At 43.7% G+C, this 26,482-nt stretch overlaps 1 protein-coding gene across 1 annotated transcript; it reads left to right on the top strand.

The window, feature by feature from the left end:
• kmt2e (lysine (K)-specific methyltransferase 2E) lies at positions 1 to 26,430 on the top strand. Its single transcript, XM_068306578.1, has 24 exons — positions 1 to 313; positions 8,426 to 8,610; positions 12,794 to 12,905; positions 13,252 to 13,478; positions 13,647 to 13,807; positions 14,275 to 14,456; positions 14,541 to 14,579; positions 14,669 to 14,869; positions 15,062 to 15,192; positions 15,370 to 15,487; positions 15,582 to 15,691; positions 15,812 to 16,064; positions 16,866 to 16,964; positions 19,580 to 19,765; positions 19,920 to 20,246; positions 20,395 to 20,694; positions 20,939 to 21,089; positions 21,228 to 21,454; positions 21,546 to 21,647; positions 21,770 to 22,312; positions 23,474 to 23,721; positions 23,804 to 23,883; positions 24,093 to 24,172; positions 24,263 to 26,430. The coding sequence occupies exons 2-24, from the start codon at positions 8,540 to 8,542 to the stop codon at positions 25,283 to 25,285; spliced, it is 4,971 nt and encodes a 1,656-aa protein (XP_068162679.1). The 5' UTR covers positions 1 to 313; positions 8,426 to 8,539; the 3' UTR covers positions 25,286 to 26,430.
• The last annotated feature ends 52 nt before the right edge of the window (positions 26,431 to 26,482 follow it).

Genomic DNA, 26,482 nt, shown 5'->3' with positions numbered 1-26,482 from the left:
GCAAAGGGAAAAGAGACTGGTTTGAGGGGCTCTAAATTCTAAAAGTCGCCGTTGACCAGGGGACAGTTTTATTGGTTTAGAATTAATTTTAGTAAAATCTGTGTCACCGCGTAGTAAAGAGGCAATGGATTTTTCACAAGAGAGAACTCTTTAGAGGAGAAGTTTAAAGACAAACATTTTAAAGCTTTGCTAGGGATCCGCAGTGTGTGGATAGAAGTATTGTTTTGGTTGTGGAAGCGTTGTGGAAAGCGACGGGGGTCTTAGAAAGGTCCCCTTATTCACTATTCAGATCATCCAGAGTGGACATAAAACGGTAAGTAAACTGCATTAAGTGATAATGATAAGGTGAGCTTAAATCTAGCCTGGAAGGATATTGGTGGCTTTAGTTAGCTGGCTAGGGACATCATGCTGATGCTCGCTAACGTAGTTGTATCAGCTTAGGACAGTTAGCTAGCTGATATTCACCGTTAGTTCGGGGTTTCTATGTAAAGTTTCTAATTCTATTTTTGTATGTATTGACTATGTTATATGTTTGAATAGGTCAACTAAATGACGTAAGTTTCCATTTTTCCAAGTGTCACGTTGGCAAGCGAAACGCCAAGAGACCACTTGATAGCTAGCGCATGCTACTAGCTCAAATTAGCTTGACCGAATCTGAACAGGGCTCTGAATTTTCCTCGGTCGTGCGGAATTTAATAAGGCGTCACAGTTCTCGGGTTGTTAAATTAGAGGTCGTATTGATCTATATAATTTTCTCAATAGTAGAGGGACCACCAGTGCTAAATACACATTACTGTCAAAGATAACGTAAGACAAAAACGCAGCAATTATCAGATTAATGTCGGCCGCCAACGTGTTTAGAACAGTGAACTTGTCTTTAAAGACACTGCATTTGAACTTTGAGTAAACATGACTAAACCTGGAGGGGAACCCAAGGTTTGCTTTGACACAGTGACACTGCGGGCCGTATTGCGCACGGCTTCATCCGCTTCAATGCAAATTTTGACACCCCCCCCCCGTCATAACACTGCTCGTTTTATTCCAAACCAGTTAATTTACTTTTCGTTAACTTGCTTGTAACTGCAGCGAAAGCTCTATTCGCTTTTGGATATATTATTTTACTTGCATATGGCGTAGTAGTCCCCGTCACTCGGCACGGAAACGGCTTATTCCCAATTAACCTGAGTTACCAACTAAAATTCGTCATCGGGGCTCCCACTGTTATCACAAGACACAGTACACATTTTCCGTTTTTTGCAGTGTCGCTTTTCAAAACGAAATAATAATTTTTTAACTATCTTGTATACAGATATTGGAAGACGACCAGTTTTTAACATTAGTCAACTCAAAGCAAGAGCAGCTGTTAAAATAATATAAATACCAAGCTGCAGTATTTAGTATTCGCTTTGACTTTTTCAAGAATCACATTAGGGTCTGGATTCGATCAAGCGTCGATCCCACGTCCAACTAGGAAACGACGACTGTTGTTTATTGTTATAGTACATAAAATACATTTTCGATCATTCAATCTAAATTCAGTGTGTATTGGGTTCAGATGCTGCAAGCGTGGGGGAGGGGATGTTCCATTTTGGCATCTCGCCCCAGTCAGAATTTGTAACTCCATGTCGGCAGTCCTTGCCATGCTGTACTGCCGCAAATGGTCGGGGGTATAAATTAATGACTGTACGTCTCTAGCTGATATAGTCACTGTGTCTGACAAGTATTAATCGGTTTCGTTAGTGTTGGTAATAGTTTACTTTTCCAACTTGAATCCAGCAGGCATTATATGACTAGCCCTAGCCCACTAGGATAGCGTTAGCTTTTACATTGTAATCTATCGTTATTTTGGATGTATTTTCCGGTCAAAAATCCCATATTATAAGAATCACTGTATTAAACGGCGCATCCAATCTTTAAGAAGTATAATTTAAGGCATGTCGTTTTTCGGTCGTGTCCCTTTTCCGAATGGTTTTACAATTAGCCTTCAACATTTCTAGAGGCCATTGCTGGCTGTAATTGCTAACCGATTAGCTTACTGTTTTCGCTGTCGATGAATTCACAAAACTCCCTCAAAGACACAACACAGAGACTGTACCGACAGAGAGATGCTTAAGGTAGAGTGTATGAAAGAGGCGATTGAATGCATTCTTGGGGATTATCTTCCATTGACGAAGCTCCCCTGGCCACACGACTGTTTCTCCGTCCTCAGTAAGGCGTTATAAAAATGGCGACAGCACAAGGGTGTTGTGGTAACCTAATAGCAATGTTGTATCCTCCACACCCCTACCGGCATGACTGACTGCAGCGCCGACATTCTCACTGGGAAGCAACTACACAACACATGATTAAAAAATTAGCTGAGGTGCAGCAAAAGAATATCAAATACTCTAGACTTTACCTCGATAATACTATTTTTGGTTCGTCACTGTGCTGTGCTGCCTAACGTCATTTCCAAAACGTGTAGTATATTTAGTATCGCTGTAACATGCGTCACGCTTTATGCTGTTGCTTATGATTCGTTTTGCAACGGAGGTTAATGACTTATTATGATCTTGTATTTAAAATAATTTAAAGGATTTTTTTTTACTACTTGAAGTTTCATGCAGGTGCAATTCAAAGATTTTTTTTGTGTTTTGAGCTGGTATATTTTCTGGGTTAATATAATTTACTGCATAGTATATTACAATAAATAAAGCAGAGGCTGAATTATGTCATAAATCTTTAAGATTGGCTTAGTTCTTCCTACAAGATATTATTAAAGCTTGCTGTTTAGTAAAGTTCCAGGGCATTAAAGTGCCCCATGCAGGGTTCATTTTTACCAATTATAGTACTAACATTGAAAAGCATTGTAACCATGGTGCCATCAGATATGAACATATTGATATAAGAAAAACATAAGGGGAATCAAACAAAAGATGGACTTTCAGAGTCCTGGTCGTGTGGCATAGCTGGTCTCCCCTCTACACAACTATACGAAAGTTTAAATGTCAGTTAGTGTCCGTTACCAGGTACCCCCTTTCATGTTTTTTGTAATCACTTTCATGTCTTAATTTACATGTAAAATCCATTATGAACAGTTGTATTAACTGTTTTTGGATGATATGGTGTTGTTCTTTACCTCTATGCAGACAGAAAATATTGGACTAACAGATGTGTTCTGTAAAGATAACTATTTCTCTTAAGGATCAGTTGTTAGGAGTAATAAGAACCCTTCAAACATACCACAAAGAAATAGGGAGGCTCAAATGGGGCCCTACAGTATGGAATCAATCGTCGCTAAATAATACACAAAATATAATACAGAATATTCTACTAATCTTCTTGTTCTACCTTGGAAAGAGGCAAGGCCTTTGTCATCTGTCAACACAGCATTGGAGCAGATAGTGTTAAATACCTGACTTGCTGTACGTGTGCCTGGTTGCTTTGTGCATCAAAGTGTGTTTGCTTGCTGTGTTTACAGAGATGGTGATAGGAGTTGCACTGCCACTCCTCCTCTGCAAAAGAGAAGGAGCATTCTAGCAGGTGATAGGGAGTCATAGCCGTCTCAGATGACACACCTGTCCTCTTACCCTAAACCCTATACCAAATTCTGATACACATTTACAGTTGAATAGCCATAAGCTGGATTTAAAGTATATCAAATTCTCAATGTGCTCAGCAGAGAGGGAGCAGTCGACAGTAGCACAGGATGTCTATTGGTGTTGAGATATTGACAGGGCTTTCGAAGGCTATAGCTACATCAGCTTTCCCTTTGACACTTCCTGCACTTAGAAAAGCTCCTCTTGTTATTGTCTGTACCCTGTCTCCAGACAATAAACTCATCCTGGAAACAGTAACACCTTGTGTTGGTGAAATGGTTGTCTCTGTAGATGCACACCTCTCCATTTGAAGATAAGCTGTGTGACTGTGGCCTTGTCTCAAGTGATCTTGCACGTACGGTACCCAGATCTCAAGAGACAGACGACGCTGGCTAGCATTGGGACCCATGACTGTCACATGTTGTTTCAGCTGGGAGAAGGAGAAGCCAAGGCCCAGGTGACCAGTTGTTGTTGTTGTTTTTTCTTTTTGGGCGAGCTGGGCCATAACAGATCCCTCTTTAACTTAGCAAGCTGCTACCCTGACAGGTGGCTTTGGGACTGGGGCATCTGAAAATGAAGCCAGACCACACTTCCCTAACCTTCCTGTTTTACAATAACATTCATGAGTAGTCACACGGCAGGATGGGCCAAATAAAGACGGTATGTGCCATCAGTGTTGGTGATGTAATGTTACTGCAGTCCAGGCGTGAAATTGATGCTCAAACACTACTTTAATGGGGCCTGGGTTTCTTTATGCCCCCTGCACCCCGCAGTTGGTTAGTAGCTTGTCCATATTTCTCCAGACGTAAATGTGCATATGCATAGCTCCCATTTTTATTTTGATGTACATTACATGATCCAAAGGCAGAATTGACAGCAGCATGTGTGCCTGCTCGTCACCCTTTGATAGTCAGTATAGGCCTTCAGAACCAAGAAATAAGATCATTACAGGCTTCTCAAGCTCAAGAACAAAAAATACAACTTGGTCTGAATTGGTTCGTTTATTGTAATGCATATCTGTTTAATTTACATATGCGTAAACGAAGCAACGCTCAACTACGCAGGACCAGGCTGTGATACTCTTTCAGCAGCAGTGAAAGGGAGAGTTTCTGCCCCAGGGGTTCTCTTGAACAGACATTACTCAGACTACAGGAGGGTTGCCCCAGCTTTGCTGCCAAACTTTTTTCTAATGACTTAAATTCACTCATCCCTTGGCTGTTTAAACTGAATGCCAAGGATGTTTTTGTTGCTCTTGCAATGTTGTATATATGTCTTAACATGTTAACACATTCCAGTTTTCTTTTTTTCACAATCACTTTTAAAACACCCGCATAAATGAATCACTCTTGTAATTGATGAATGTGTGAATTCTTCAGTTTATGCGAGCCACTGTTCACTACATCTGGAATATAAAATTCAGGTGGCTTTTTTGGGGGGAATTCATCGCCATCGCTGTCATGTGAAACATCCCCCTGCTGGATTTTCCATCGCAGCCGAGGACTTTAACCAGGCCAATTTAAAGACCATTTTAATGAAATCCATCCAAAAGTCTATTTCAAATCTTACAGTGTCAGCTGATGTAAGACTCTTTCATTATTGTGATCTCAGTTAAATATGGCAAGATAAAAGGAAAGTGTGATACAGGCATCTGGTGATGTACCCTTTTTTCCAAAGACGTATTAACCTATTACAGACCTTGGGTTGTTGTGCTGTTTACTTTTAAAACTTGCTGTCTTGTCATCTTGTTTTCAAACTTGCCGTCTTGTCTTTGAGCAAGAAATCGTAATTTCCCCCCTTGAGTAGTCTCCGGGTGCTTCATTTTCACCTCAGATTTTCACAGGAAAAAACTCTTAAGAGCACTCACTGTGAAATTGACATGTAATGCTGGCTCTTCATCTTTGTTGTCTTTTAGTTAAGGCATAAACACATTTTCTATTTGCATTTTTCACACATTTTCTATTGTGGCAAACGCGTTTGCTTGTGCTTAAATAGTTCCCTCTGTACAGATGTAAGCTGTAAAATTTATCAGTGGTTTAGTTGAGCATTAGAAGCTGTGGACACACTGATTTATAAGCAAATGCAATATGTCCATGTCTCACTAATGAAGGAACTTTCTTCTTCTTGGTACCATGAAAAAGAGGGCCAGGCCTTCATTCCATCTGGGTCATGCTTCCTGTATATATTCTTGTAAGCTGAGTCATTGCAGCCAGCTTTGTGTATGGTGCGAAGTCGCATCAGCTTGGTAGGAGGATAAATGTGTTTCCATTGGAATCTTGTTCTGTTTGTTTCTTCCTTTTCCTACTTGCAAAACATAATTTGCAGAGCCTTGGCTGTGAAAATAAGAATGAAAACACGCATTGATCACTAGATATAAACCGAGGGGAGAGGAAAGCTGTTGTCTTTAGCAGTATGGTTTGAGTGTTGAGTCGTAGGTTTTCCCTCACTGGCTTCAGTGTGGGTCTGTCTTAGAAGGATAGTTATTCCCTACACAATGACGTGACTGTGTCCCCATGTGAGAGAGGGAGGGGGTAAGAAAGGAGAGACTGGGATATGCTATGTGCTCCACTCTGCCACCCAGAGTCCACCCAGGTCTAGGCTGTGTTGCGTCACTGTCAGACAGACCCCACATACACCTCCCCCATCCCAATGCTCTCTGAAATGGAGGGGCTGTGGATAATTTCCAAACCTCTCAATAGTGCATGTGTTCCGGGAGCACACGGAAGGTGACGAAGGACCGAGCCATACCGCTAACTTAAACCACCTCCAATCTGTATTTTTCTATATGGCTCTCATTTACTCACCTTTACTCACCTTTTCCCCATTTTCCCTTCCCCTTGCTCCTCTCAAAACATCACTGGATAAGACCAAAGGTGGCTTTATCTTTCCGTCTTGGCCTCTTTGTACTTGGAAACTGTGACTGCAACACTTAACATCACCCCTGCTCTGTTACTGTATAAGGTTTATTTAGGAAATGAACAGGAGGGGGAGAAATCCGGCTGGGTGGGGTGACTGGGCACAGGAAGGGGGGATGTTTTTTCTTTCTTCTTTGCCTTTCTTTGGCCGTGTTGCTGTAGTGTGATGGACGTTTTTAGAGGAAGTGGGAGGAGCAGGCTGGTCACTGCGTAGCTCAGATTTAGTCAGGAATGTTGCTGTACTGTACTTTTTTCTTTTTTCCACCCCTCTCATGCCACTTTTAACTGCGTGCAGCAACAGTGCTTTTACACATATGTTTGCACACAGTCCTGAGAAACTCAGTGGGTGATATATATGTGTGAATGTAAGCTTGTGTGAGCATTCCTCAGCGGTGAGGACAGGATTCCCCGGCTGAAGAGGAGGCATCCTTAGTGGGACAAGGGAGTAAACTGGCTCATCCAAAGGGAGAGGGTGTTCTGTCATTACCCTTTATTTTGTTCTTTCTGAAAGAGTGTGTTCTGGTTACACTAGCTTCCATCATGAAATGACCCTGCTACTATTATTGTCATGTTTAACCCTCAGTGGCGGGTGATCCCATCCATTATCTTGGTTGATATACAGGTATGCTGACTCTTCCTCCTGTCTAGAGCTGACAACGGCCCTGTCTTTAAGCCTCTCACCAATCGCGCTGACTTAAAACAGCATCTGAGAAAATAAATTGAAATTACTACTGTTGTATCTATTTTGTTTAAAATAAAACCTTCTGTTACCTGTTTCTTCTTGTGAATTGTTGAGTTTCCTTCACAGAAGCTGTTTTGTCAGGATTAACGGAACAGCTTTTCTCAGATAGTTTGGATAGTGAAAGTATGTGTGTTCCTAGACACTGGTGGTAGTGCTTCAGAGGACATGCCTCAGGCCAGATAAGGTCTATACCCTACAGGCATACAAAGATAGGTTCTGGCGGTGGTATGTTATTTGTTGATAAACTTTGAGTTATGCCCCTTCTCAACAAGTGACCTATCTGTTTTTTGTGGACTTTCTAACATTTACACTGAGCGCTGATTTTAGTCTTTGTTTGTCCCAAATTTGAATGAGCAGGCGGAGGTGTGACCTCCATCCTATTTTGTCTCTGCATCTGTCCCTCCCCACTAATCCTGCTTATCATAGAGCTCTCTATCAGGGGCAGACACACTGATACATATGCTCCTGTCTGCATTCACATCCACCAATATATAGTAATAATTTCAAAAGATTTCTATATTCACCATCAAATGTAGTCGTATATTGATAAGTTGTTCCTAGAACAGCCTTTTTTACCTGGTTGTCCTGATCTGACAGTACTATAAATAAAGCGTAAGCTGTCCCATCAATAAAATCTGTGGATGGTTGTTGTATGCATTTCTTTTACTTGGTTTTGTGTTGGTGCATATTAGTGTTTTGAATAGAGCAATTCTCTGTGCTAAAGGGGGGAAAAATGGCCTCTGTGTTGATGCGTTTTCCTCCCTCCTTTCATGGCGGCTGACTCCTCTGTTCTCTTGCTCCCCTTTGCGGGAGTTTCCTCACAGTGCAGCTTCCTGCATTCCTGGTGTCTGAGAGGTGGCGTTAGTACACTTCAGAGCAACAACTCAGGCTGGTTACAAAATCATATATATGTTCTGGCTTTCCATCAGTCAGTACCTCAGCTTGGATTAATCAAGGGAGAAATACCACCCTTATGTTGTTCTTGGTCTGAAAGATAAAAACATAAATATATATGTCCTCGAAATACCCCTCTTTTGTGATGATTTGTAATTTTAGTATCAGTTTATAAAGTCTTTGTTCTTGATAAAAAATAAATGACATCTTGTAGAACTAATCAGTGTATTTTGGAAATTATGACTCTACAAAATACTAACCTATTTTTTGTTTTCTCTCTCCATCTCCTACATGTTTAGGCCTTGTGGATGCACTTAGATGTCTGCAATGACTGCTATGGCTGGCATGCCTCAGTGTTTTGGACTCCCATTCTCTGGACTCAGTAGGTCAAGAACTGATCAGCAAAGAACGTCATGAGCATAGTCATCCCAGTTGGGGTGGACACAGCAGACACCTCGTACCTGGACATGGCTGCGGGCTCAGAGTGAGTAATATTGGCAAATACACAACACCTTCACCTGTCACATCCTCTCCCACATGATTTCTCTCCTCTTTGGTGTTGTTCAGGGCATTTAACATGGTATTTGATATAAAATGATTTCCCCTGTTCTTCGTTCCTATTATTGTGCCTGAAGATTCACTCAGTAGTGGCATAAGCAGCTCTGTCATCAATTCATTTCCTTCCTTTCACAGAGATCTTATCTCCCACATTTAATAAATGGGAAAGGAAATTGCTGCACCTCTGCTTTAATGGACAGTCTTGTCTTGTCATTGATTATAATTGTTCTCAACTTTTGCATTTTTCATACATTCTCGAAGTTCCGCGAGTAACTAATTTACCAAGTGAAACTGGCAGTATGTCTCAAATGTAGTTGTATGTGTGTTGTCTGTGATTATAAAACTAATGGGATAAAGCATGAATTTCCCCCATCTTTAATGCTTTATCGTGATTTTTGTACATGTCTATACTGCACTGTGTCAGTAAAGCAGAAATGGTGCGTGCAGCCATAGCAACAAGCAGCTTATTGCCCCTGCTCTGTTTCTTAGTCTTGTCAAGGGCATTGCTTTGGCTTTTTCTGGTCAAATAAATGAAACAAGAGTTTGTTGTATGACTAAAGAATAAGATACGTCATCAACAACTCAAGAAGGGGCTCCTGTTTCTTTAAAATCAAGAGCCCTCCCCATCAGAGCTGTTGCTGTGACAGCTTGCGTTGCCATGGTATCTGCCCCCCTTCTCCCCTCTGCACTGCGCACAGCCTGTTGCCATGGTCACTGGCCTGAGTGACAGGTGGCCCTAGTATAGACATGGAGTCTTACACAGTCCCACTGCGTCCTCCTACCCCCTCCTCCACCTCTCCACGGAGCACTACTACCATCGGGACCAGGAGTAAGCCCCTTGCCTGAGCTCCGTCACTCGCTCTTTGTCTGTCCATGTGCTGCGTCCCAATGCCTGCTGCAGATTTATTCAAAAGTAGATGATTAGCTTTAAAGGGGTTACCACCTGCCATTGAACAGGTCCCTTCTAGACCAGAAGAGCATAGCATTCGCTGGAAAAACACACACATAAAAACGTGCGTCTCTGGAGTAGAGTGTGCCAGCTGAGTCTGGAATAGCAGGGCTGGCTACTCACCAGCAAAAAAGCGACACGTCCTTTCTATATCCCCCTGAAGTCTGCAGCAGCGTGACCAGCTGTTGGCTAATGCAGTGTTTGCGTCCACAGTGGCACACGGAGCGCAGCGTGCGCGCTCACATTTTCAGAATACGTAGTGTTGCCATGGCAGCAAGTGGGAGCTCTTCAGGAGTGAAGGCGTTGCCTCTGGCTGTTGAGCACTGCTCATTTTCTCTCCTGCTGTTGATCTCTGTTCTCCATGCTTGTCCACTATCTCTCCTCTCCTCACCTCACGCAGCAGCTGTCTTTTTTTAATTATAGGTTCATTATTAAAACTCAATATTTATTAGCTAGGTTTTATATTTAAGCTTCAAGTGCAAAGAAATTATATTTTGCTAATCATCTTTTGAAGTTCATGACACACACCCTAACTGCTCATATTCAAATTTGATTACGATTGACATTATGGCTGTAGCCCTCCCACTTATGTGTACCCCGACTGTCTAGTCCCTCATATCCAATCCCCATCAGTGACGACATGAAGGATACAAACCCCACAGCTTCAAATGTGGTTAGTTCCTTTTCACTAAACAGACCGTTTCACTGTTTACCTTTTGTCTGTTTTTGACCCTACCAGTCTCATTTTGTTAGCTTTAACAGTCTATTCCTCTTTTCACCAAATCAATGGTGGGTTAAACTCAGGGTTATTTATGTTAATTCTTTTTATCTATTGAAACTCTTGCGTTTTCACTGAATTCATCATCAGTCTTGACCAGTTCTTTAATTCCCTGTATGGTAAAGTGTAGACTTTGGTCTGGTTAATCATTAATAAAAGAAAAATTAGTGGTTCAGTTGCTGTGTAGACAAATTCATCCATGTGACAGTTAATCTGTCATACACACATGCAGAAAATCACACACACACACACACACACACACACACACACACACACACACACACACACACACACACACACACACACACACACACACACACACCTTGCTCTGGGACTGCCTCCAGAACTCAAGTATGCACTTACGTTTTCACTTTGACTGAATACTTGAGCGGTAACACATACAGGAAGTATTGCACATTGCTTTTACAGCATGCAACAAAAGCTATGGGGCTGAGAAGGGCTCGTGCAGGTATAGTATCTCTATTTTAAATTGGAACTGGATGAGTGAATTGAGTGGAAATAACTTTAATTGGAAGAAATATGTCTTTTTCATTAAAAATTTCACCTGTGTCATTTAACACTTGCTTGTTCTTTTGCCTGTACTGAAGGGTAGATTTTCCTGTGGAGTCACATTGTAAGAAGTCGGTGATAATATTACAGACATAAATGCTACGCAGCCTTTTCAGAGTCCCCATACTCTTGATGTTTTGTACCCAGTGTACCTGAGAGGTTGTCCAGTATTCTCTGTGAGACATTTTCGGTTTTGAAAGCAACTTGCTAATTCCCTGATGGAATCAGGTGTACTTTTAGCACAAGGTAGTCGTAAAGGAAATAACATTAGCAGTTAATGTTTGTCTTTGACTTCAGCGCAGTTTTTTATTAAAAAAATCTTTGGGAAGTAGATAACATGTTGATGTTTTCACATAAATGAATGGTTCACATACGTAGATAATTCACTGTCACACGAATAGCTGCTACATCTAGTTGTACTGTAGGGCTCAGTCTTTCCTCAGGGTTCTTTTATTATATCTTCACTTTTCATACGTGACTACATTACTTCATGCCATCCTTTTAGCATTTCCACTTCCCACTTCCTGTAGAACCACCCCTCAGCAACGGACAAATTAATCATGTCATAATAAAGGTGTGTTGATTTTAAACAGCCAAACAGGCTCTCGAGCCTCAACAGCAATGTGACGATAGAGAAAGTGGTTATACAGGTTTGGTATGAACGATCTTCTATTGTGTGTGTTGTTTTGCTATTTTTGTGAGAGACAGCATTTTTATTGTGATTGTCTGCCTTGTGGCTAAGGGGGTAATATGCAATTTCCTCCGGGATTAATAAAGTATCTATCTATCTATCTATCTAATAGTACTAATTTAATTTATTTGGCATATTTCTCTTATTTGCCTCATTCTACTAAGGTTTTCCAGCTAAGGAACGCGAGTCACTTCTTATGACATAATGCAACAACATCCCAAAAAAATTGCGTGAAACTATTATCAGCAATGTGTGTGTTAAGTATCAAAATTAAAAGCACTCTCAGGCATAATGTAATGTTTGTAAAGACTGATATGTCAGTGTGCAAGTAGTGCTTCAATGTTCAAGGTTATGGTTAGATGCTGGGCAAAATAACTTCCTACTACTTACATTTTATCAAAGAAAATTTTAAAGTTAAATTGTGACATGAGCCTCTTTTACTTAAGACTCCTCCACCAAGATTAGAACTTTTTTGATCCCTTAGTCATGTAAGGAATCAGAAAAATTCCAGAATCAGAGAGAATTCACCCGATTTTAAAACAGACACATATCATCACAGAAAATCTCATGCTGTTTCAGCTCATTTCTTCAGAGCTGGTAGCTCATATATGTAATATAGCCAAACTAAACATGGAGTATCACAGGCGGGGTGACTATTGAGCTGCATGTGTTTTGCATTTACCTTTGTTTGGTAAATGGCTTGTACATTGGGTCAAATAATCAAATTGATCTGTGCAAAACGTGCAAACTTGTAGTGAGAGGTCCTAAATGCTCATTTCCAATTATTTTCCGCTAGTTGTTCAGCCCTTCAAACACTGTTGACCCTTGTAATTCAGGCATCTTACAGAGGCTCAGAAAATAAATTTGAAGGCGGTGTGAATTTAGAATATAGAAATATACATTAGCAAATTTAAAAGTGTCCTCTTTTTCTCTAATCTTTGCTTCACTGTGAAATTTAAAATTGTGCAGAAATAAAATATTTATCCTGAGCATAGGGGACAATGCCTTAACGAACCTGTAACTTTTCTTTACAAACTGTTGCACGCACACATTATTCAATCGATTAGTTATCATATTTTTCCATTATAAAATAATAATGTTCCCTCTGTTTTATTTTGCAGACCAGAATCGGTGGAGGCTAGCCCTGTGGTGGTAGAAAAGTCCAGCTACCCACACCAGATCTACAGCAGCAGCTCTCACCATTCCCAGAGTTACATTGGCCTGCCTTATGCTGTAAGTATTTCAGTGTTTCTTCTCAGCATTTCACAAAGGTCATACTTTAATTGAGCTCTCTTTTTCTGCTAAGTAGTGAATACACAATGATGAGGTCTATCTACTTATGGCGCAGGATCATTTAGGGGTTTTTTTTGCATGCAAGCTTTCAATTGCTTCAGAAATGTGAATTTGTTGCAATGCACTGTTTTACATCATTAGAAATGTAATCTCTTAGTTTTTAGGACTATTTTTTCTATTTATTCTTAAACACAAGACATTTCATATCAGTTTGTGGCTTCCAGGATACTTTGGTGAATTAACCAAATTCAGCAACCTTTTAAATACTAGAAATTCTCTCCAATAGGACCATAACTATGGGGCACGACCCCCACCTACGCCACCGGCCTCTCCTCCCCCCTCCATGTTGATTCGACAAGAAGGGGGATTGTTTGTTCCAGGGGGGCAAGACGAAGCATCAAGGGGCACCACACTCAGCACCTCAGAGGATGGCAGCTATGGTGCTGACATCACCCGCTGCATCTGTGGGTTCACCCACGATGACGGATACATGATCTGCTGTGACAAGTGCAGGTAAAAACACCCCCCCCACACACACACTCCCCACCCCGTCCAGTTGACACAGTTCCCTTGTTCTTCTTTTTATGGTTGATAATTTGACGTTCTTGTTTGTTTATCACTGAACAATGAATTTTTTTGATGAATTATTTATTTGAAGTCTTTTTCTTTATTTTGTTGTAGTGCCTGGCAGCATATAGACTGCATGGGCATCGACAGGCAGAACATTCCTGAGACCTACCTGTGTGAACGCTGCCAACCACGCCACCTGGACAGAGAGCGGGCCATCCTGCTACAAACCAGAAAACGGGAATGTCTGTCTGGTGAGAAAGATCACACAGAAGGTTATACAGCCCTTGTCTTTGTAAAGGTTGCATTGTATTTATACTTTGAAAGTCTCATCAAAGTTCTCAGTGCATATGTTAGAAGGAGAGAAACATTTTGCTAAATTATCTACTGACAAGATCTGTGTACACCTTTGCAAGTTTATATTCCAAGTTTTCTACTTGAGCGAATAAATAGATCTTTCTGTTCTGCTTTCACTGACTTCCTGGCTGCAGTAAATAAGTGGCTTATTGGTGAACAGAGCAGGTTGAAGGGTGCAGCCTCCTTCCCGCATAAATAGGCAAATTTTACCCAGCCTGAGCCTGGGACACACTGACATCTGGTGGACAAGAAGCAAATGCATTTTCTAAAGCTGTCAGATTACCTCTTGCATAATTCGAACATGACAAGCTTCTTTTTTATCCTGCATCAAAAAGCAGCTTTGTTCTGTCTTCCCCTCTTTAAGCTTCAGTTTTGGTTTATTCAGATGGGGACACGAGTGCTACAGAGAGTGGAGATGAGGTGCCATTAGAGCTCTACTCCACATTCCAACACACGCCTACCACCATCACCCTGACTACAGGGCGCCTTGGCAATAAGCAGGTTGATAAAAAACGAAAAAAGAGTGGTGACAAAGAGCCTCCTGCATCATCTGCCCGAGCTAAAAAGGTTAGGTTTGATTGGTTTATAAAGAAATCGGTCAAATCACTTAGTTTTATACCTTTTCAACTTTTCAATTTCTTTCTCTGGCAGGCATTCCGAGAGGGGTCCAGGAAGTCCTCCAGAGTAAAGGTACTCTCACAGAAGCATCTGCAAATCCTGCCGTTGCTTCCTCTCAAGACGATGTCAACTCACAAATGTTCTTTTTTTTTTTTTGTCAGGGCGCCGCCCCGGAGCAGGAGCCAACAGAGCACCTGTCTCTGTGGGAGAACAAGATTAAGACGTGGATGGAACGTTACGAGGAGGCCAGCAGCAATCAGTACAGTGAGGACGTCCAGGTCTTATTGCGTGTTAAAGAACAGGGTGACGGTAAAAGCCTGGCCTACAACACGCATCCCGCCTCTTTCAAACCTCCCGTGGAGGTAAATATATTCACTCCCAACTCACTTAGTCTTAGAGTCTTCAATGTGCATGCGTAGTTACCTGATTGAAAGTTTCCTACACATCAGAATTCTTTCAGTCTACTGCACTTGCTTTTTGTCTGAATTTTAGTTTATTGTAATGTGCAAGTTGTCCAGGTGGTGCACTCATATGTGCTTGTGTATTTCTTTCAGAGTCAAGTTCAAAAGAACAAGAAGATCCTCAAGGCAGTTCGAGACTTGGCCCCAGACTCCCTCATCATTGAGTACAGGGGAAAGTTCATGCTTCGACAGCAGTTTGAGGCCAATGGATATTTCTTCAAGAGGTCAGTATGCGAGTCTCCTTTGTTCCTTGTGAATAAGAGGAGTTTTTGATTTAAGTAGATAATTAAGGTCAAATAAGGTTCTGTCACAATTTGAGGTGGCTGTGTTTCCATAAATGAACACTTGTCTTGAACACTTAAACACTTGTCTTTTTATCTTTATTTATTTTTTTATTTTAGGCCATACCCGTTTGTCTTATTTTACTCTAAATTTGATGGGCTGGAGATGTGTGTGGATGCTCGCAGCTTTGGTAATGAGGCACGCTTCATTCGGCGTTCCTGCACCCCTAATTCAGAAGTAAGTAAACAGCTAAATGCATAGAATAATTCTGCGTAAATGAATGACTGAGACTTAATCCATTACTCTTCTGTTTTGCTTTAACTTACCTTAGGTACGGCATGTCATTGAGGACGGCATGCTACATTTGTACATCTACTCGCTGAGGTCTATCACCAAGGGCTCAGAGATCACCATCGGTTTTGATTATGATTATGGCAGCTGGTGAGTATTAAGTTGAAAACTTGGTAAGACAGTTACAAGACATGATCATGTCATGTGTATTCTAACCTGATATTATACGTTTTCCTTTTCTGTTCGTCTTGCCTACCATCACATTTGTAGTAAATACAAGGTAGACTGTGCCTGTGTGAAGGGGAACCAGGAGTGCCCGGTGCTAAAGCACAACCTAGAACCAACAGAGAACCTGGGCTCCGTGGGTCGGCGCCGAGGGAGTCGCAAGGATAAAGAGGTGGTTCGGGACGACCAAGGCCAAAACCAGAACATGGGTCTGGATGGCGAGGGGAAGGGCAAGAGTGTGAGCGACGGAAAACAAAGGAAGCTGTCTCCTCTTCGCCTTTCCATCTCAAACAACCAGGCAAGATTTGGTTTTAAGAATATAACTTGACACACACCCTGTACCATCTCCCTTTAAAAACCCATTTGATTGTGTTTTACATGTTGAGGCTTTGTCTTTTTGTTGTTGCTAGTTGCATGTATATTCCATTGTTACACTTTCTTACTATACATCCTTTCTCCCACCGTTTCTTTAATCATTCATCTCTGCCCTGTCAACTAATATTAGTATAGTCTTAGTTCAGATTTTACTGTCATTGCACAAGATTTATTTGTGCCTCTTTTCTTACAGTAAACGAAAATAGAGACTGGTGTTTCTCTCTCATGCACTTTAAAACAAAACTTTGCAGGTTATTCCGTACTTAATTTACCATGTCCAAAGCATATTTGTTCAATTTAAAGATTGTCTTTAGGAGTTGCATTTGAAAATTTGGTGTTTGCCCTTTGTAAAATGCGATTAGTGTGTGGAAGACAGATAAGATGTCCTAACGAAGAACAAAAATATGTAAAAGTCATCACTGGTGCATCAAGATGATCACAGCTTGGAGTGGAAAAGATACCAAAAATAATTGATTCATGAAGCACCCCTTTTGAACAGGGCAACATGTTGAGATCAAGGATGAGGTCTGTGCAGGTGTTTTGTGCTCAGACCTCTTGAAGACTGCGCCAAACATTTCTACTTCACATGTTTCAGATTACTACCCTGCCCCTCCCTGTCTCCCTCACCTCCCCTCTCCTCCACTTTTACCTGTCTCCCTCTAGTCTGTAGTCAGACTGACTGATCAGCCATGATAAAGCGCCATACCCCACTCTCCCCTTACAGGATCCTGAGTTATATGAGGATCTAGAAGACAAAAGCTCCGTTAGCAATGAAGTAGAGATGGAGTCAGAGGAGCAGATTGCAGAGAGGAGGAGGAAGATGGTAAGTGTGCCAAACTAGGGGCTACAGCTTTTTTGCCACGCAGCCACCCAGCAGAAAGCGCAATAATAAAACTCTGTTGCTCAGGGGGTGGACTTGACTATTTATTTGCTAAGGGTGCTCTGGCTTGAATAGGAACAGCTGTACTCTACCTCCCTCGCATAAAACTACCCTCCTCTTCATCAATCATCTGCTGCTTGTGCTCCAACCATTGTCAATCCCCCTACTGCTGTTTGCTCAGTGTTAATTGTGTTTTCTCCCTCTGACTTCCCTCTTCTTCACAGTACTGGTTAAGTTTTCCTTATTTTCTCTCCAGCATACGAGACAATTAAATGACCTCCAGAGTCAAATGCCCAGTTCCAACACCACGTCCTGTTCAGTCATAATTCATTATGTTGTCATCAGGCAATCTGAAGTGGCCCCCAAATTTGTTTTATAGGTTTTTTGTATGAGTCTTTTCATCGCCATTGCAGCTAGGAGTTGGAAATAGCCAATTACTGGTTCAACCATTCTTTTCCCCCTGCCAAACAGCCTTATGTCGTTAGCAATTGGATCATACATACACACTCTAACTCACAAGTCTTGTAGAAATTGCACTACAGTCAGCTTCATTTCACACAGAGGACCCAAGGTGCAAAGAGCTGACTCATCTTTGGCTGCTGTACAACTCTAATCGACCAGAGAGGGATAGATAGTTGAAGAGAGGGAGGGAGGGTGCTGCTGAGGAAGAGGAGGTGCTTTAGAGGATAAAGCCTTGTTGCCAGGGCCATATTGAGATCCAATAGGCTGTTTTCTATGGAATGTGGCCCGGGGGGAGCTGTGCTGCCAGGCCAAAGAAGAGTGCGTTCACAAACCGACGATCACGGGTGTAATATGCGTGTGGGTGTTGTAAATCCCTGCCATGACAAGGTGCGGGGGAGATACCACCGGTGTACATTGGCACCATATCCTGCCTATTTAAACAAGGGCCCCTGTTGTTTGAAAAGTCAGACTGGCCGTTTCTGTATTGTTTGAATGTGCTGACTTAATTTTGGTTGACCCACAGAGTTGAAGGTTGTTCTACTCTTTTTTTTTTTTAAACCACAACCATCCTGTGGTAGCTTTGTGATGACAGCATGGTGGGGCACTGGGTAGCGCTGTAGCCTCACAACAAGAAGGTCACAAGTTCAAATTCAACTGAGGGCCTTTCTGTGAGGAGTTTGAGTGTTCTCCCCGAGTCTGCGTGGGTTCTCTTCGGGGTCGCCGGATTCCTCCTAGTACCAAAGACAAGCAACATAAGTGAATTGAAGATTCTAAAATTGACCATAGGTGTGAGTGAGGGTGAGAATGAGAATGGATTTTCTGTCTTTCACTATGGGATATATCCGGGTCGAACTGGTTCTCAATTGACTTTCCTTGTTAGATAAAGGACAAATATAGAAGAGTGTTGAAGGCTGACATTGATATGAGATCCTGTGCAGGTTGATAGTCAGCAAGGAGGCTGTACCTACAGGCAACCAACTACGATTAATAAAGGAACATACTTTACCAATTACATGTGTAAATTTTGTTTTGTGCCTATATTTTTTTGTTGGTTTTGTGGTGGGTTCTAGCGATAGTTTGTGAGTTTTGTCCTTAAATTAAGGCTGCCAGAGATTTCTTTTGATTTTTAGAGAGTTCAGCCAGTTGTTGTTTGAAGCGGTGGGACAGCAACTTCAAATGACATTCCAAATTTAAAAAGCTTGTGTTTTGTTCTAGGCTGACAGAGGTTATTAAAGGCAGGAGGAACTGTCTGGCAGATGTATATAGCAAAGGTGTAAACATCGGCTATTTGAGAAAATCCCCCTAATCTAGACGTCACTCAGACGTTAGTTACCTCAGTGCTGTTTGGTGCAGTAGTGCATTTAGGGGGGGGCATGTCTCTTCTAAACTGGGCTGTCTCTTCATTGAACATTCAGGGTAACCCAGCGGAGCAGTCCCATCTCCCTGTCGGGGGGGCTTCCAACTGGAAGGGACTGAAACTCAAGGAGGTAAACTTGACCCCTACATAGTGAACCCTTCTCCATTCATCTACCAGCTTCCCCACCACCAAATCTCCTTGAGGTGATTGACTTCCAAGAGTACTAACTGTCCCGTCTTTACAGACACCTGTCCTCAACCTGCTCTATGCAGCAATGCGTCTGTCGTTTCAGAATGTTCTGTGGTATGAAGTGGTGTTCTGACTATAGATGGAAGTCTTTGTGTGGGTTTTTTTGGTGGAGGTCGACCCAAGGAAGTTAATGGCACGAATATGCACACAACACATAAAACATGCTTTCATAAATTCCTGGTTTTCCCGGGTTTCATTGTAAGGCATTTTGCTCTGTGAAAATGTTTTATATTAATGCAGGCTCTTTACCATTTGGATCTGTGCAGTTTTCCCTTCTGTATGACCTTTTTTTTTTTTTAATTGTGAAAGGGAGGGTAAATTTTTACCTGTTTCTCCACTCTCGGTGCTTTGTAATCGGCTACATCTGCTTTGGCTGTGTAGTGTACCATTAACCTGTTGTATCGTTACCTCTGGGAGTCTATGGAAAGTAGTGCTCCATGAACTAACGCCTCTGCTCTGTTTGTCAAATCCATCTTCTATCGCACTGCAGACACGAGAGGAGAGGAAGATGGAAGCCATCCTTCAAGCGTTTGCCCGGATGGAGAAGAGGGAGAAGCGCAGGGAGCAAGCTCTTGAAAGGATCGGTAGTGTCAAATCAGAGGTCGGGATCCGCAGTGACATCAAGGAAGAGCCTCCAGCCACACCGGAGACGGCCGATTCTCCAGCTGTCATGCAGGTGAAGGCATGGAGACTGAATGAGAAAACGAGAGACCGAAGCAACAAAAATCTCTTGTATTTAGAGGAAATTCTTCACTACTATGTAGAAACATTTGAAATGTCTTTAAAGATTGTTTTTGACCAGGGTGCATAAAATACTGTCTGTATTGCAGCCACTTCTGGAGGTGAAAGAGGAGCCAGGATTGAAACCGGCCAAGGTCAAAGGTTCAAGGAACAGGAAAAGTTTCTCGAGGAACCGCACACACATCGGTCAACAGCGCAGACGAGCTCGCACCATAAGCAACTGCTCTGACCTGCCACCAGGCTCTCCCATTGAGTCTGTAGAGCCTCCCACCATTGAAGCCCCAGAAGGAGAAACACCGACTCCTCCAGAGCCAGAGGTCATTTCAACCCAAGCGCCGGACACCAGTCCTCCACACAGCAGCTCACCTGCGCCTGACAGAAACCGCACGGGTAGCAAGAACTTCAAAACTAAAAAGGTATACATGTCGTTTCTGCAGAAGCAACAGCAATGTCTCTATTATTGAGCAATTTCATTAAATTACCAGTAAACTAGTTTATTTAGGCACACCTTCAATGGACAGGACGTTATAAAGCTTGATAAAACTTTTCCTGACTTTTCAACAGCACTTTGTGAGCGAGTGGGTAGGAGAGAAGCAACAGGATCGGGGTGCAGTACGAACCCCAGAGCCGGTTCCAGAGCGGCCACTGAGAATAAGCAGTGACCCTGAAGTGCTGGCCACACAACTCAATGCGCTGCCGGGCATGGCCTGCTCACCGCAGGTCTACAGCACGCCCAAGCACTACATTCGATTCTCATCCCCTTTCCTGGCAAATCGCAGCCCCACAACTCCTGGTGTCCCTACCGGGAGGCGACGCTCCAGGGAGCTGCCAGAAACGCCACCAACCACAGGCTCGTGCAAGAAGGTATGGAATCCTCCTTTAGAAATATTCAGGGTCGCCTTTGAATCTTCAGGAAAAAGTAAAATTTCTTTAGTTTAGAAAGGATAAGGGTCTACTAAATTGATGCCATTGTTTTATTAGCTAAAACTATGACTATAAAACTGTTTTCCAGCATTTCTTCAAAAGTTATTGATGCTTTAGCATGATCAGTATATAATTATTAGTGGTTTCCATTTCGTTCTTATCGAATCTCAACTGTTTGTTTCAGCGCTGGTTGAAGCAGGCTTTAGAGGAGGAGGGCTCCACTAGCCCAGCCAGACGGCCGAGCCTCCTCATGCCCTTTGAGGGTCCTCTCAGCCCCTCCATAAACGGAGACTCTGACAGCCCTTTACCCTACAACGGTATCTGCTCACTACCAGGTACGGTCTTTGTGAGAAACTCAAAATATCTTTAGAAAGTGCTTTTGTTGACTTCTTTTTTGCCACATTGTGTCATTTTATCATATCAATCACGATCTGATAAATATGTTAAAGCACGCATCACATTTCCTTCCACAGAACTACCTACACCTTTGAAAAAGCGCCGTTTGAGCCCATTAGACGCCTGCATGTCCGAGAGTTCAACACCCTACGGCTCCCCTTGTGGCACACCTACCAGGACAGACCAATCGGAAACACCAGCAACCCCTGTCTTACTAGCGACCCCACCGCGACCTCGAACAGAGGAGCAGACTACAGAGCTCCTGCCCAGCACCCCAACGCAGACACCTAACGCCCCTCTGGAGGTGAGGATGGCCACATCGAAGCTTCATATAGTGTGCTCTTTTTTTTTGCTGTGAGGATAAACAAACTGATGCGACTAACCTCTGTCGACAGAGTGAATCTTCAGCTGAGAGCTCTCCAGAGGTCAGCCGGAAACCCAGCTCGCAAGAGATGTGTGAACAAGACCAACATATTCCCACAAGGATCAACAACCTTGTACGTAAAACTTTGTGATTTTTTAGTGTTTATATTGGGACTCACAAGTAGGATGACTGTTCATTTATCGTTAATCTATTCTTAAACCAGTGCCTTGATGTTGAGTCCTCCGTCTTTTTCAGGCTGAGCGTCCTCCCTCGTTGGCCTCCTCACCCTGTGTCAGAGTTCCCAGTTCAGACGGACTCCAAACAGAGACCAAAGTGTCAGTTCCCGAGAGCCCGCAGCCTCCTGCTGAGTCTTTGGACTGTGGAGAGGACAGGTGTGACGGTGGAGTCGTAGAACCCAGTAGCGAGGCTTCCACATCTGCAGAAACATGTGCTTCCTCTTTCCCTGGGTGGATAAAAAGCCCAGACAGAGGTCTGACTGGACCAGCTGGCCTGAACTTCTCTCCAGTCAACTCAAACCTAAGGGACCTCACCCCTTCACACACCCTGGAGCCTCTGGCAGCTCCCTTCAGGCCCGAAGCTGCAGCTGGAGCTGCATCGGGGTCGACAGCGGGGGCAGGGGCGTTGGTCGTCTCTCAGCCCCCCTTCAGTGAAGGCCAGGGGCAGCTCTTTTATCCGTGCTCTGATGAGGGAGGTCCGCTCTGCTTCTCGCGCTCACTGAACGGGGATGGCAGCAGCGAGGGGGGAGGGTCAGCACAGAACCCCCCACAGAAGAAAAAGGTGAGTGAGCGGGACCCTACATACTTAATGCCTGGAGGATAGCTGTTTAAGATGAGGACTGTAACTTATAAAAATCACAGTATATATTTTTTAAAAATCAGAAGAAATATAAAAACTTCTGCATTAAAGCCTTGGTTTGGTTGACAATTATTCCAAAGCACAAAATTGATCACAGGAGAACAGTCCATCCTCGTTTGTTAGAAGGATCAGGAAATGTTAGTTTCCTCGTGTAGAAATGTAAATCATATAGAAATGCAGCTGCAAAGTGACATACAATCTACGTTTGATGTAGAGGAAAAGCGACAACAGTGAAAGTCTTCTTTGGTGAGTTCAAAAAATATATTTAAATATATAAATAAAAGACTGAAAAAGATTAAGAAAAATGGGAAGAAAGGCAAAGAGCCAGAAGACAGACTTGGTAAGGATTTAAAATCATCCATGATGAGATTCCAGTTATGTCTTTTCCCGAGAACCTGAACTTTTGTGACTTCAGAATGGAATTGGCAAGCACTCAAATATCAGCAGTGTGTAAATATTTTCATGTAAGTGATGATGGTTTAAGGAAGCCTGAGTCCTTTTGCGTAACTGTGGAGAGGAGGTGTTAAAGGTCCTTCCTTGGATACGGGCAATTTTATTGAACAAATAAGAAGCAGAACGGCACCTGAATGTAAGGAGTTTGTGAATGCTAGCAGCGAGAAAAGGCTACGACCGACTCAGCCTCTCTACGTAATAAAAGCACACCAGAGTTCTGTTTCATGTTTCAGCTTCACCACTGACAGCTGGACAAGCAGTTTCGGTCAGTATGGTGGATTGATTTTCCATTTGAAGTAGTTTCTAGTTTCACGTGCGTGCCATCAGTAGCAGGTGGGCTGGATGATTTGTTTTGGGCTAGAGGCGTTCTGAAAAGCTCGGTTCAGAAGAGTGCACTGTTAAAATATAACCTTTTCACCTTTATGGCACATATTGTGTGTGCATACAGTAGTTTATGGATATTATTCCATGAATGGGATGAGATGAAGAAAAATCAGGAACAGTCTACAGCTGTATTCTGTGCCATATCTAAACTATTTTCAAGAGCTGCACAGAATCACACCAGAATCAAAATGCTGCTCTCTGCTGGCTCGGAAACTAGTTCTGATTCTGGTTCAATGGTTCTTCCAGGTTTCCCTCCTCGAATACAGGAAGCGTCAGCGCGAAGCCCGTCGCAGCGGCTCCAAGACCGAATGCAGCTCTCCCGTTTCCACCATTGCCCCCTTGACCGTGGACACCTTCCCTGTAGCAGCAGAGACCCCCGGTGAGCCCCCCCTCCCCACTGCTCCTGCAGCACCATGCAGCACCACTACCATGAACGAATCCCCGATGAGTGAGGAGGCAGACGTGGCTGGAGAGAAGGAAGGAGAAGGGCAGTGGTATGTTTGAGTGAAAATCATTTCTTAATGCAGAAATCAGTGTGTTTCCTGTTGATGATGATGATGATGTTTCTGTTTCTAGGACGTCATCCACTTCTGTAGAGCAGGCCCGAGAACGCAGCTACCACAGAGCTCTGCTGCTCAGCAAAGATAAAGACACGGGTGAGAGCACCGAGGAGTTGTTCGACAGTTTAAGAAATGGGAAAGCCGAATGAAACAAATTGGTCTTAATGTGCTAATTTGTGAACTTAAGAGGTGTTAAACGAAATTCGATTCCATTGAATGGAACCAGAGTGTCAGCAGGCAAGCAAAGGAGAGGATTTCCCAAATCCATTTCAGTGTGGGTTTAAGTGTGTTTTGCTTTCTGTTAGACGGCGAGACAGAAGGAGGAGACACGCCGGCGCCCAGAGATTGTCCATCTCCAAGTCTACAAAAAACTCCAACACAGGCAGTAAGTGTCCTCAACCCACATGAAGGATTCCAACCTCATCCCTGCTGCTTCATCAGATGTTTAACTCCTTCCTCCTCCTCCCCCCCCCAGCCCTGCTCTCCAGGCCCTCTCGTCCAGCCTCGACCAGCGAAGGAAGACGATGGCGATAATCAGCCTCGGACGCCGAATCCGCCCAGCAAGCCGGCAGGATCCAAACCGGCTCCTTTGACCCCCACCAAGCTGATCCCCACCCCGTTAGCTTCCTCCCCGGTCCACTATCCTGGCCCCTCCCTCCTCCACTCACCCAAGCCTCAGCCTCAGGGCTCTCCCTACCGCAGCCAGAGGGCGCTGTTCTCCACTCAGCAACCAAACCAGCCCCAACCCCAGACTCAGACTGGCCCGGTTCCGTTCTCCCAGTATAACGCACAGAGTGCTCCACCACCTCCGCCCCCTCCTCCACCTGCCCCACCCGCCACCACAGCATATTTTCCCAGTCCCAACCCATCGCCTGCCGGACCATTCCCCGGGTTTAAACCTGCCGCCACGCCCCCCTACCCTCCTGGATCTCAGCCCCTGATGCAGACTCTTTCCCACAGCGTTCACTATCAGAGCGCCGCTGCTCCTCCGCCCCCTCCCCCTCCGCCACCACACCCAATGCAGGGCTCCGCCCTGCTCCATGTCAACCTGCAACCTCCTCCCATTCAGCAGCACCAGCTCATGCTGACCACCGCCCCCCCTCCACCGCCTCCCCTGCAGGGCCAGAGCTCCCAGCAGCAACAACAGCAGGCTGCTGCTGGCAGCGCCCTGCTGTCCCTCACTCCTCCTCCCCCTCCACCCCCGCCCCCCCCAGCACCCTCGTCCAACGTCCCGATGCAGACCCACCACTTTCAGAACTTGGGGGGCTTTCAGCCGGGTTTAATTCACCCCGGTGCCGGCGTCAATCCTTCAGTGCCCGCATCTACGTACCCCCCCACCCTTCAGCAGACTGGACTGCCTCCCCCTCCGCCGCCGCCCCCCCAGCAAACTCAACAGGGCCAGACCGCTGTCTCCCAAATGCCCTCTGGGACACGTGGAGCTCCTGCGTCCTCCACCGCCTTCCACAGCTCGGGGTACCTGAGCACAGGGTGGCACTGACGGCCCCCCCACCCCCCGCAGCTGTCGGCCTCCCCTGAGAACTCACCCTGAGAGAGGGGGCGGGGCGCGCCTATCGTAAGCTGTAGATATGTTTTCTATGTTCCTGAACACAAGGCCAGTGGAAAAACAGCTGATTGTGGGATAAAAGGATGCTTTTTTAAAAAAATAAACAAAAAAAACAAGGACAGAAAATTTTTAGAAAAGGACATTTCAATGATCTTCAAGACAAACTGTTTGAAGTGAAGATGGACGATTCCCCCCGGTGCTCATCGCCCTCCTCTCTGGCCTCGTGTTGTTTTGGTTCATCCGTCATGTGATGGAAAGCTCTCGGTTCTGTGTCTCGTTCGGACCCCCCCCCCCCCGCCCCGCACTTTTGTTTATCAGTGGACATTCCAGCCTCCTCCTCCTCCTGTCAGTTATTCCTTTTTACTTCCTCTTCCTCGTCTGTTGTCGGCTCTGTATACCATTTCTTTGTTTTAATCTAGAGGCTCATTATAGTGAAGAGAAAGCTTTTTCTATAGAGAAAAAAAAACAATTATTTTTTTTATTACTCTGTCTAACAACAAATATCTGTTCACCGCTGCAGATTCAGAAGAAAAGGTTCATTTCACTCGGAGCCTGCCTACCGCCCTGAGAGGCCGCACTCGTGTGTGTGTGTGTGTGGATGCGTGTGATAGGACGTGAATGATTGGCCGCTTGGAGTTTGTATGTGGATTTGTCTGTGGAGTGCTTCTAATCTTGAGGTAGGCAGTGGTCTTGCCCACAGGTAGGACGCTAGCGGTTTATTTTTGAATATCAATGGTTATTTGTAGAAATTGTAATTTAATGTATAGGTGGTTACTCCAGCTTTCACCAGGAACAGGTTGTAAATATTTGCTTCTTTTCTTTTCTATGCTTGTACAATTCGCTCCCATCCCATTTTGAAATATGGTTGTACATATGAACACTCTTCTTGGCAAAGCTGAATGTTTCTGTGACTGTAGCATTTATTTTATTTTTTCCCCTCTCTGGACTCTTAAACTTGTATTTTTTTTTATTTGTGTGTGTGAGTGTATGTGTGGAGGGGAGAGACTCACAGACACTGCACTGGTGGATATTTTCATGGTTCATTATAATAAAATCACTGTAATGACAGTTTTATACAACTTGTGGTGAAATGTTTCTCTGGGAAAAGCGTCTTTAACCAATACCTGCTCA

The sequence above is a fragment of the Antennarius striatus genome, chromosome 22 (genome assembly GCF_040054535.1).
Source record: "Antennarius striatus isolate MH-2024 chromosome 22, ASM4005453v1, whole genome shotgun sequence".
NCBI lineage: Eukaryota > Metazoa > Chordata > Actinopteri > Lophiiformes > Antennariidae > Antennarius > Antennarius striatus.
This window is presented reverse-complemented; position numbering and strand designations above follow the sequence as displayed.

Coding starts and splice junctions, on each gene's coding strand:
- kmt2e (XM_068306578.1), top strand. CDS start 8,540: ATGAGCATAGTCATCCCAGTTGGGGTGGACACAGCAGACACCTCGTAC. Junction 14,457..14,540: donor CATCTGCCCGAGCTAAAAAG/GTTAGGTTTGAT, acceptor TTTCTCTGGCAG/GCATTCCGAGAGGGGTCCAG. Junction 16,965..19,579: donor CAGAGAGGAGGAGGAAGATG/GTAAGTGTGCCA, acceptor ATCGCACTGCAG/ACACGAGAGGAGAGGAAGAT.